The sequence below is a fragment of the Leiobunum rupestre genome, chromosome 1 (assembly GCF_980474605.1).
Source record: "Leiobunum rupestre chromosome 1, qqLeiRupe1.1.hap1, whole genome shotgun sequence".
NCBI lineage: Eukaryota > Metazoa > Arthropoda > Arachnida > Opiliones > Sclerosomatidae > Leiobunum > Leiobunum rupestre.
The window spans coordinates 91,411,118-91,423,709 of record NC_143384.1 but is presented as its reverse complement, the minus strand read 5'-3'; the positions used below and the strand labels follow the sequence as shown (position 1 = coordinate 91,423,709).

Sequence of the window (12,592 nt, the reverse complement as noted above, 5' to 3'; positions counted from 1 at the left end):
AAATGGGCAAACTCAAGTTGTACTAAAAGATAAGGTATCAAAATGGGCAAATTCAAGTTGTACTAAAAGATAAGGTATCAAAATGGGCAAACTCAAGTTGTACTAAAAGATAAGGTATCAAAATGGGCAAATTCAAGTTGTACTAAAAGATAAGGTATCAAAATGGGCAAACTCAAGTTGTACTAAAAGATAAGGTATCAAAATGGGCAAATTCAAGTTGTTCTAAAAGATAAGGTATCAAAATGGGCAAACTCAAGTTGTACTAAAAGATAAGGTATCAAAATGGGCAAATTCAAGTTGTACTAAAAGATAAGGTATCAAAATGGGCAAATTCAAGTTGTACTAAAAGATAAGGTATCAAAATGGGCAAATTCAAGTTGTACTAAAAGATAAGGTATCAAAATGGGCAAACTCAAGTTGTACTAAAAGATAAGGTATCAAAATGGGCAAATTCAAGTTGTACTAAAAGATAAGGTATCAAAATGGGCAAACTCAAGTTGTACTAAAAGATAAGGTATCAAAATGGGCAAATTCAAGTTGTACTAAAAGATAAGGTATCAAAATGGGCAAACTCAAGTTGTACTAAAAGATAAGGTATCAAAATGGGCAAATTCAAGTTGTACTAAAAGATAAGATATCAAAATGGGCAAACTCAAGTTGTACTAAAAGATAAGGTATCAAAATGGGCAAATTCAAGTTGTACTAAAAGATAAGGTATCAAAATGGGCAAACTCAAGTTGTACTAAAAGATAAGGTATCAAAATGGGCAAATTCAAGTTGTACTAAAAGATAAGGTATCAAAATCGGCAAACTCAAGTTGTACTAAAAGATAAGGTATCAAAATGGGAAAATTCAAGTTGTACTAAAAGATAAGGTATCAAAATGGGCAAATTCAAGTTGTACTAAAAGATAAGGTATCAAAATGGGCAAACTCAAGTTGTACTAAAAGATAAGGTATCAAAATGGGCAAATTCAAGTTGTACTAAAAGATAAGGTATCAAAATGGGCAAATTCAAGTTGTACTAAAAGATAAGGTATCAAAATGGGCAAATTCAAGTTGTACTAAAAGATAAGGTATCAAAATGGGCAAATTCAAGTTGTACTAAAAGATAAGGTATCAAAATGGGCAAACTCAAGTTGTACTAAAAGATAAGGTATCAAAATGGGCAAATTCAAGTTGTACTAAAAGATAAGGTATCAAAATGGGCAAACTCAAGTTGTACTAAAAGATAAGGTATCAAAATGGGCAAATTCAAGTTGTACTAAAAGATAAGGTATCAAAATGGGCAAATTCAAGTTGTACTAAAAGATAAGGTATCAAAATGGGCAAACTCAAGTTGTACTAAAAGATAAGGTATCAAAATGGGCAAATTCAAGTTGTACTAAAAGATAAGATATCAAAATGGGCAAACTCAAGTTGTACTAAAAGATAAGGTATCAAAATGGGCAAATTCAAGTTGTACTAAAAGATAAGGTATCAAAATGGGCAAATTCAAGTTGTACTAAAAGATAAGGTATCAAAATGGGCAAACTCAAGTTGTACTAAAAGATAAGGTATCAAAATGGGCAAATTCAAGTTGTACTAAAAGATAAGGTATCAAAATGGGCAAACTCAAGTTGTACTAAAAGATAAGGTATCAAAATGGGCAAATTCAAGTTGTACTAAAAGATAAGGTATCAAAATGGGCAAATTCAAGTTGTACTAAAAGATAAGGTATCAAAATGGGCAAACTCAAGTTGTACTAAAAGATAAGGTATCAAAATGGGCAAATTCAAGTTGTACTAAAAGATAAGGTATCAAAATGGGCAAATTCAAGTTGTACTAAAAGATAAGGTATCAAAATGGGCAAATTCAAGTTGTACTAAAAAATAAGGTATCAAAATGGGCAAATTCAAGTTGTACTAAAAGATAAGGTATCAAAATGGGCAAACTCAAGTTGTACTAAAAGATAAGGTATCAAAATGGGCAAATTCAAGTTGTACTAAAAGATAAGGTATCAAAATGGGCAAACTCAAGTTGTACTAAAAGATAAGGTATCAAAATGGGCAAATTCAAGTTGTACTAAAAGATAAGGTATCAAAATGGGCAAATTCAAGTTGTACTAAAAGATAAGGTATCAAAATGGGCAAACTCAAGTTGTACTAAAAGATAAGGTATCAAAATGGGCAAATTCAAGTTGTACTAAAAGATAAGGTATCAAAATGGGCAAATTCAAGTTGTACTAAAAGATAAGGTATCAAAATGGGCAAACTCAAGTTGTACTAAAAGATAAGGTATCAAAATGGGCAAATTCAAGTTGTACTAAAAGATAAGGTATCAAAATGGGCAAATTCAAGTTGTACTAAAAGATAAGGTATCAAAATGGGCAAACTCAAGTTGTACTAAAAGATAAGGTATCAAAATGGGCAAATTCAAGTTGTACTAAAAGATAAGGTATCAAAATGGGCAAATTCAAGTTGTACTAAAAGATAAGGTATCAAAATGGGCAAACTCAAGTTGTACTAAAAGATAAGGTATCAAAATGGGCAAATTCAAGTTGTACTAAAAGATAAGATATCAAAATGGGCAAATTGAAGTTGTACTAAAAGATAAGGTATCAAAATGGGCAAACTCAAATTGTACTAAAAGATAAGGTATCAAAATGGGCAAATTCAAGTTGTACTAAAAGATAAGGTATCAAAATGGGCAAATTCAAGTTGTACTAAAAGATAAGGTATCAAAATGGGCAAACTCAAGTTGTACTAAAAGATAAGGTATCAAAATGGGCAAATTCAAGTTGTACTAAAAGATAAGGTATCAAAATGGGCAAATTCAAGCTGTGTTAGAGCTCGGCATTATCCTTACGTTATCCGTTATATACATATACGCTGTTATCTGTGGTAAACCGAAAATATATCTTAGTTTAAACCGCATTTTTACCGTCATACTTAAGGAACGGCTATTTTTTTATAAATAATATCATTGCAATTTGATTGAAAAAAATTATCGTTAAAGATATTATGCGGGTGTTTTAACCGAATATTTACTATTTACCGTTACAGATAGTTGTTTTTCTAAATAATTTCATTATAATTGGATTTGAAAATCATTATCGTTAAACATTTTTGTGATAATATTTACCGTTAGGTTTATTGAACAAATAATTGGCTATATAAATAGTTTCGTTACAATTTGACTAGGAAATAATAATCCTAAAATACAATTCTGTTTTTATATCTATTATAATCTATTTATAACTAATATTGCATAACAAATATTATTTAGAAATGTCATAAGGAATTAGTGAGTTTAAATAATATACGAGACACAGTTAAGTAAAAAAGCAGACCAGGATGGCAGGATGGTACTTTGACTTCACACCAGAACTTAACCTCTATGATCCATGACGTAAACTTACGTTCCCTTATGTTGTGAAAAGTAGCATCCTAATATTAAATTTCGCTTTTTCTATTTCAATAACACCACGAATAAGTTAACTAATTTTTGACTCCATTGAGCAGTGCAAATATGTGCACGTTTCGGGCAAACTTGTTTTTCACTTAGCCAACGCGGGCCGTCGTAAGCTACTAATGTTTCTCTAAATTTTATTAACAACAAATATGAACTGTCAGTGCGGGACCGAGAGAAATTACCACCGGTCACCAGCCAAACAGGGGCCAATATAAGCCCCCTTTAAATTTCTAGATCCTCCTATTTACCGAGCGGGGGCGATGGAGGGCTTATGTATATATGGCCCATGGATGGACTTACAGATGCTTCATCTGGTCCATTAACGGTTCAAAGTTAAAGGAAACCACCGGTGTTTGGATTTACTTGTTTCCCGCACTAGTCTCAGAGAGGCTATTCTGTAAACATCAAAAATGACAAAAAAGTCATGAGGCGTCAAAAACGACTATGTGCGTGTGCAAAGGAGGCTGCTATCGAAATATCAATTTATCGATTGGCCAAATTCAAAATCGTGGCAGTCTGTATTACGGTCCATGGTGCCAATTGAAGTTTTGGGCACCAACAATAAACAGGTATTTTACGTTCGCTTAAGCATTTAGTTTATGATTTGACTGAAACGTTGTGATGAATTATTTGGCCAAGATTTAAGTGTTAATTGTTCGAAAAATAATATTTTTTAAATTTTTACGGTGGAGATTTCTCTGACATGTTTTTAAGTTAAAAAATCGTTCACACACGGCTTTTGCGCATTCATAATCAGTGGGGGATACATGTGGTCAGAAATTTATATACCGGCGCTCCAAGCGATCAAACAGCCTACTACACCGGTGGTCTCATCAGAATGCTCTACGCCAGCGTCCACAAGCCCGGACAGGTGACAAAGCCAGCATGGGTAGTAGAACCCTACTACTGATGGTCTCACCCTTGACGCAAGCCACTCATCCCGACAAAAGGCGCAGCAATGGTTCGAACAGCCCCCACTTCGCGCACAGCTGTGGGATAGAGAGTGGATGCTATAGCAACTCCAGCCGACACCCTACCTACGGAGGTAGAGAGCCAAGCCCTTTGGAGAGAGCTCCTAAAGGGGAACGACGAGCACACAGCGGTCCACATCAGGCTTGGAAATAAGCGGTGGTCACTGGGTCAAAGACCAGTTTATTAATTGCTCGGACCAGTTTTTTTATTCAAAAGCTAGGGGTTTACTGGTCCAGTGTCCAGTTTACTAATTCGCAATTATCTACCGTATTATTAACCAACTGGTCTACGTGACCACTTAAATAATTCAAGAGTTGGGAGTCACTGGCCAAGTAGACCAGTTTAAAAATAAACCTTATTTCCAAGCCTGGTCCACATAACCCGGCATAGCTGGCACCGGGTATCCCGGTGGGCTCCAAAAGGCTGGGAAACACGACCACTGTACCCTCATACGGAGGCCCGCCACCCGACAGCAAGCTACCCAATCCGCCGAGGCGACCATTTTGCAAGGACCCTCTCCGTTAGCCTGAGCCGAAACGCAGTTTCCAGCCCCTACCTTACCGAAGTCGGAGGTGGAGATAGGACCATTTGATCAGAGCTAACATCTCCCAGTGTGCCACCGCTCTTATGGGTTACAAGAGCCGGACCCCGACTCCCCGGTAAAACCAACGGTTATTGCACACTCCGACCTCAAAAGACATCTGGAGTTATGGGTGTAATAATAAATCATCAAGTCCCATGCTTGGTGCTGGGCCACCCGCGACCCACATATGTATCTGCCACTGTTCATTATGCATTCCGCGAAATCATTTATCAGAAATGCATTGTTGAGGACGACGCCACTAGGGTGTGCCAGTTAAAAAGGAATACTACTTGGGTATTAGCCTAGCTGATTAGCCTAGCTGATTAACGGCTGCGTGCTCTTAGGTCAACAGGCCTAGACCTTAAATTAGGGTTACTTTATGATAGATCTATGATTTTACTTATAAAATAAAATATTTTTGGCATGATTTATCGATTATCTAATATATATATATATATATATTTCTACTTGGCGGAATAATTTGATAAAAATTCCTAATTGGTAGAATAATTTGATAAAAATTTCTATTTGGTTAATTTTTTTAATCCTTGCGGTATTTGGTCGGTTTAAAAATTCGATTTGACTGTTGGTTTTCCAAATCCGAAGTATTTGGTAATTGACAAATACCCACAAAAGTGCTATTTGCCCAGCCCTAACTTAAAACCTGTACATACGTTGCTTACGGGCTAGTACACCGATTACGCGGAGTGATTAGCCCATCGGTGACCTTGGCGGCCAACGGATAGTGCGTCGAGCCACCGAAGGTACATTACTTATCTCGTAAGAGATTTATTATAACTTTTGGGCCTATGTATTCATGAACGAAAGCTATCACTACGCCCTCTTTTGTTTGCCGTTGGAAACTAGTTAAGTAACATATTACCAGACGGTAGGCCTATAAACGGTTGACAGCCAGAAGCGTAAGGACTTATTTGAGGTTCGCAATGGCGCGTATTATAGGGTTATGATGGATGAAATCTCAGCAACTGCTGCTGGTACTGACGAAAACATATCGCGCATTGCAGTAACGATAAATTTTCGTTGAGAACGATGCTCAACGTGTCGTAGGATCTTGTTGAACGCTTTGGCACTTGTTGTTAATTTTGTAAAATATCGTCTGTCATGGTGTCTACAGCTAGAATGCCTCCGTGCCTCGACGTCACGTGACCGTTGAGAAACGTAAAATCCTGCTCTTTTAGCCGATGACTTCGTTGCTCAATCGACGGACAACCGAAACGTGAAAAAAGCATAGAGTGCAAATTCGGCCTCAACGTCTACTGAACGATGAGTCCGTTGAGCGTAGCTGAACGCGGTCATTTTGAACCGCCGAAACTCGAAATAATTTTTCAACGGCCAGTAAGTGAAATTTCAAAGCTGAGTCTCTTTTATTCTTCAAGTTGAAGGAACGTAAAGAATTCAGTCAATTTAAGCAAATACAATGGAGTTAAGAATAATCGTCACCGAAACGAGTCTAGGTGGCGTAACGGTGCTAGATTATCTAAGGGTGTGCCTATGACATAACGACCAATTAAATTAGATACACTTATCTAAATATAAGAAAACGATGCTAAATGATATTAAAATGCAAGTATAAATATTTGTGAAGTCAAATTTACGAATAACGATGAGGAAAAACTAAGAGCGTCTGCTTTAGCCGCTTCTTATCTAGCTTTCAAATGGCGAACCAAATAGGATGTAGCGATAATTTTCAGTTGTTAATAAACTAACTCCCATACCAAAGAAAAGTGGTCCAACACTGCCGCAAAACTAAAGACCAAATACTTTGACCAGTCATGTGGTCAAAATACTTAAAGGATATGATCCTGAAGCGTCTATAGGTGCTTCATTTTTCTCAACGAGCCACCTTGGTTTCCTGCCATCACGATACTGCACAACGAACCTCCAGGAAGCCATCAATATCAGTACCAAAGAGTTAGAAGCTTACCCTGCTGTGGATGTCATCTATTTAGACATCCGGAAGGTTTTTGATCAAGTTCCTCATCACAAGTTATGCGAACAAGCAGCTGGCATCACAAGAAAACCTCCTCAATGGATCAATGTATTAATCACTCAGAGCAAAAATTAAATAAGACCCAAAAATATGTCAGCTGTACCTATGCGACTTTTGAATTATTAACTGAGAGCTAGTCAATCAAATGGCTTGTATTGGAGGCGTTCTCTTTGGTCTTTGGAGTAATTTGTCTTGGCCTACAATTTCAATGGTCTCCATTCTCTCAGGCAACAGCCATTTATGCGAAACGGACTTTTTCCAACGTGCCCCTTCAACCATCATGATGCGTCACAACCAAAAAGTTTTTATCCCGCGGAAAACCTCTGCTTTTTCGCAAGCATCACTTTTCCCAGCGCATCAGATTCATTATTGACTGGAGTTCATTACCCCAGGAATTAGTCAACACAAAACCTACCCCTATTTCCTGTAAAAACTTCCGAAACCCTTTGAGCGACTCTAATTTGTCTGTGGTAATTTTGGTGCAAACTGTGCAATCATCTTCAAAGAATTAGAATAAAATCAAAAGTAACATAATTACCAGTTCCTATTCACAACTAGTCTAGGTAGCATCAATGAGCAAGAAACACACCAGTCCAACACGAGGAGAACGCAACTAGCCTTAAACATGCTAAAGCAGTGTTGTGTACAAATTTCATTAGACGAGTCTTTAATCTAAATGTTTAACGGGCGGGCGGGTGGAAGACAATTTCGGAATTTTCCACTTCGTATGGCTAAAGCGTCTAACCAATGAAAACTGTACACAAGAAAATAGACGATTTTTGACGGGTGGCGTTCTCCTTGCGTGGGCTAGCTTAACGGCGCTAGCTTCTCCGAGGTTGTGCCTATGATCAGTTTTTAACCCTATTTAAGGAAAGGTTAGCTATTGGCCACCAAAATTAAATTCCCTGATTTTAAAAATCTGGAACCAGCTATAACAGGTGTTGAGACAGCCCTAACCTAAAATCAACCCAGTATCTCATTGGTTCCCAATAACGGCCGTGTCAATGACGTTTTAACATTCCACCTCTTGCATACGGACATGATTACTCTAAACAACATTAAATAACGCCGAAAGGACTAATAATGAATATTAAGGATGGAACCCTTGGTTTTCCAATTTAGTTTGCTACAAACATCCAGCGGTATGGACGCTAATTGAGAAAAAACGACTTCAAGTCGCTGCAGACGAAACCACTTGGCTCAACGTGCGCTTGGTAATTAGCCACCCACGACAAAACGAAAATCTAACTCCGAATTACAAGGAAGGCTTAAATTTCCGGTGAAGAATACGCCACTGGAACTAGAGTAATTCCTATTCTTTTCAAGTTATATCACATAAAATAAGGTTTAGTTAGCAATATTTATTCTTATATGGTATCAGGATTTTTTTACCATGGATTTTGCTTTTTGTATTCTTTTCTTAGGATTTTTTAGGTCTATATCATCTTTCCGTGGATCGTTTTAATGAACTTAGGTTAAATCTATATGCATATCCTTGTAAGCTATTCACTTTGGAGTAAAGGATTAAAGTTTCATTAAAGTGGTTTTTTTTAGAGCAACTGAGGCAGTTATTTAATGATGTTCCATAATGTTGTTTGTTAGCAGTATATGAAATGGTTTACGAAAAAACAGTGCATTACAAACTTTTAAAGTCTTATCAATTAGTCATTGGAATTTTATTTTGGTTTACGTGCTAGAAAATATGCCTTACAAATACTTTTATACGAAGTGTGCTGAGCAAAAACGCTAAGATTGTTTTTTTTAAAAAGCCAATAGACAAAATTATGTTGGTATTAATTTAATAAAAAGCAAATAAGAGTGAACCCTAAGGAACTTGGTAATTTCTTTTTTTGTAAAAAGGAAAGTAAACAGAATGTTTAGAAGCATTTGCGATGGACGATGCTAGGTCCGGATTCATCGTACTCTTGCTTGGAAATCCACATCTGTTGGAAAGTGGACAACGATGCTAGGATTGATCCTCCGATCCAGACTGAGTATTTCCTCTCGGGTGGTGCTATGATCTTAATTTTCATGGTGCTCGGAGCTAATGCTGTGATTTCCTTTTGTATCCTATCGGCGATTCCAGGGAACATGGTGGTTCCTCCGGAGAGGACGGTGTTAGCGTACAAGTCCTTACGAATATCGACGTCGCATTTCATGATGGAGTTGTAAGTGGTTTCGTGGATGCCGCAAGACTCCATACCCAAAAAAGATGGTTGGAATAGAGCTTCCGGGCAGCGGAACCTTTCGTTTCCGATGGTGATGACTTGCCCGTCGGGTAACTCGTAAGATTTCTCCAACGATGAGGATGAGGCTGCGGTGGCCATTTCCTGTTCAAATTCCAAGGCTACGAAACATAGCTTCTCTTTGATGTCTCGGACGATTTCCCGCTCAGCTGCGATTATAAAGCAAATTATTTAAGATCTACTAAAATGTTCAAAGACTGTTGAACCGATAGTATGAATAGTCATTTTTTTCCGATAGAACCTGGCGTAGCAACGCACGTTTCTAATCATAACTTCTCGAATTTTTAAAGCACCATCTATCCCCTCAACTAAAAATGGGTTTCACAATGCAAATACTTACCGGTTGTGGTGAAAGAGTACCCACGCTCGGTAAGGATCTTCATGAGATAATCAGTCAAGTCTCGTCCAGCAAGATCCAAACGCAGGATGGCGTGAGGGAGGGCGTATCCTTCGTAGATTGGTACGGTGTGGGACACGCCGTCACCGGAATCCAGGACGATACCGGTGGTACGACCAGAAGCGTACAAGGATAGGACAGCTTGGATTGCAACGTACATGGCTGGGGTGTTGAATGTTTCGAACATGATCTGGGTCATCTTCTCCCTGTTGGCCTTGGGGTTCAAGGGTGCTTCGGTCAAAAGGACTGGGTGTTCTTCGGGAGCTACTCTCAATTCGTTGTAGAAAGTGTGATGCCAGATTTTCTCCATGTCATCCCAGTTAGTGACGATGCCGTGTTCGATCGGGTATTTCAAGGTGAGGATACCCCTTTTGCTTTGGGCTTCGTCTCCGACGTAAGAGTCTTTTTGGCCCATCCCAACCATGACACCCTACAGATTGGAATTTGGTAACGACAATTATATAGAATGTTAGAAATATAACCTTTAAGCCATAGACAATTTAATTTTTGTCCAAGACAGCTATCCTCTCCAAACTGGTTGTCAATATAGCGCTAGTAGTGGAGGGTTATCTTTAGGGAAACGTGACACCTGGGAGGCAAGCGGAATGTCGGAACCATCCATTTAACACCCCCAAGTAAAGCATTACGTTGAAGATATCACTTTTTTAGGACGGGGAGAGCTAGAGTCCCTAACCTGCATTAATTCATATATTGCAGCGCAGCAACGGCAAACGTTGACGCAATATAATTTTAATGGGCCTAATATAGATTTTCGAAAGTTAAAGCTCACTGACTCGACGGTTTAGTTGTACTAAAAACAAATTAAAAGGATTAATTAATTACGTTAACGTACCTGATGTCTGGGTCGCCCAACGATGGATGGAAATACAGCTCTGGGAGCGTCATCTCCGGCGAAACCGGCTTTGCACATACCGGAACCATTGTCCACAACGAGAGCGGCAACTTCGTCATCACACATGTTTATCTTTTCTGTTAGAAATGACGATTCGCCGTATTTTGAGTTTTCCCTTGGTTATAATTTAAGAAACGATATTAAAAACTTTAATGAACGCGAGCTGTTTTAAATCATAACCGTAACCATGGCCTAAGTTCTTCAATGTCAGTTTGTAAGACTAGTTTTCCTTAATGTTGACGTAAACGGATTTAGCTTCGGCAATTTGACGTTGTGAAAACCAACGTTGTATTATTTTAAACCGTAAATACAGACTAATATAATAACACAAAAACCAGAATTATGGTTAAGATACAGGCTAAAATAACTAGCCTTATCCACACACTGAGACAGGGGAACTATGACAAAATTACTACACTCTTCAGCGGTAAAACCTTTAACACACTTCCGATAAAATAAAATAACTTGGCGTAAATAACGGCAATAATAAAACACGGTCTTACTCAAAAGTGTAGTGCAGCAACGGAGGAAAAAAGAAACTTCGAGGAGAGTAACACCAAGAACTGACTGATTGCCGAAGGAGTTTCGTCCATTGGTTTTATACCAAACGATCGGTGACGTAGACGACCGTTAAACCTGCCATAAAATTTCCTCACAACTCAACAATTCCTGCCCTTCCCTCCCCTTGTCAGATTTTTTTTGTCTGAAACGGAAATATCTTCGCTGGAGTAAAATTTCGACGCAAAAAATATGCTAATAAGGACAACGTATCAAAGAACCCTCGCGACGCCTTAAAAAAGCAAAATAGCGCCGCCAAAACAAGTTGGCCAAGGCTGTATTATTACCTCTTCTCGGAAGAGTCTTTTTATGAAGTATTAACAGGAGGGCCGACTTATTTTGAAAGAGGATGCGGCAAACTTATCATGTTATTCCTCCGTTGTTTTTTTTTTTAATTTTCAATTTGAAGAAGTGGAAGTCAATGGCTACGCCGTAAAAGATACACCTACTAAGAATATAACCCGGGTTAGATTCCTGGCCACGAAGGTATTTTAAATTAAAAAAATTAATTTAATTTATTAATATATAAAACATTGTTAAATGATTTGGCGTTAATACTTTTTAAAAAGAGTACGGACTTTTTCCAAGGCTGTTTGTCTAAATATCGTTGAAGCGTATTTTCAACCATATAACGTGAAGGTCAAAGGCTTAGCGGGAATATATCCGCTTGCTAAAATTAAGACTTGGGTTCAATTCCTGGCCTCAATCGTATTTTAATTTAAATCAATTAATTTTAATTTAATCTTTGAATAATAAAACTCTTACAGAATAAATTGACTTTTATAAACTTATTAACGTTAATTTATTCTACAATAAATTAACGTTAATAAGTTCATAAAAACGTAAAGGAAGACGGACTTTCCCCAAAGTTGATTCTCTAAATATTATATTCCGGTGGTTCGGGGGTAGAGCATTCGCTTGACAAACAGGAGAGTGCGATTTGAACTCTCGGTTGCCGTATTTGTTTTTGTTTAATAGACAAGTGGCAACATTTGAAATCCTCTAGGAAATAATTTAAATCGAACACGAAATCCCGTTATATTTAAATAAGATACCAAATGTTCAACTCTTTTGACTATTAATATACACGTTCGCTTAAGCTGTTGGTCATATGGTAGAACACTAGCCTGCCAAGCAGGGGGGCCCGGGTTCGAAACCTGACTGACGCTTTCGGAAATTGATAATAAGACGTATATCGTGAAAATTTGGTGGGAACCATGCCATTTGTAACGTAACCCTTAGCGCTCGGTCCGTTTCATTAATCTATAAATAGAACCACTCTCAGCGAGTTCAAGCATTGAATGAGGGAGATGATGTACGTTGGGTGCCATTTAGCCACTGTTTTGTGGTCAGAGGCAATAAGGATCTATGTTTGCCTCAAAAAATTCTTTGGAGTGTCGAGGATCAAATCACTCCGGACGGAATGAACAATTTTCCAAACAGCATGTGCGATCCCACGCA

The 12,592-nt window shown here is 37.9% G+C and overlaps 1 protein-coding gene across 1 annotated transcript; it reads right to left on the bottom strand.

Annotated features, from left to right (window-relative positions):
* Nucleotides 1-8,845: 8,845 nt before the first annotated feature.
* On the bottom strand, nucleotides 8,846-10,639 carry LOC149968916 (actin 403-like). The gene is made up of 3 exons (XM_090155025.1): nucleotides 10,514-10,639; nucleotides 9,604-10,090; nucleotides 8,846-9,412 (listed from the first exon to the last, which is right to left on the bottom strand). Exons 1-3 carry the CDS (start codon nucleotides 10,637-10,639, stop codon nucleotides 8,895-8,897), a joined length of 1,131 nt encoding a protein of 376 aa, XP_090011151.1. The 3' UTR covers nucleotides 8,846-8,894.
* Between the last annotated feature and the right edge of the window lie 1,953 nt (nucleotides 10,640-12,592).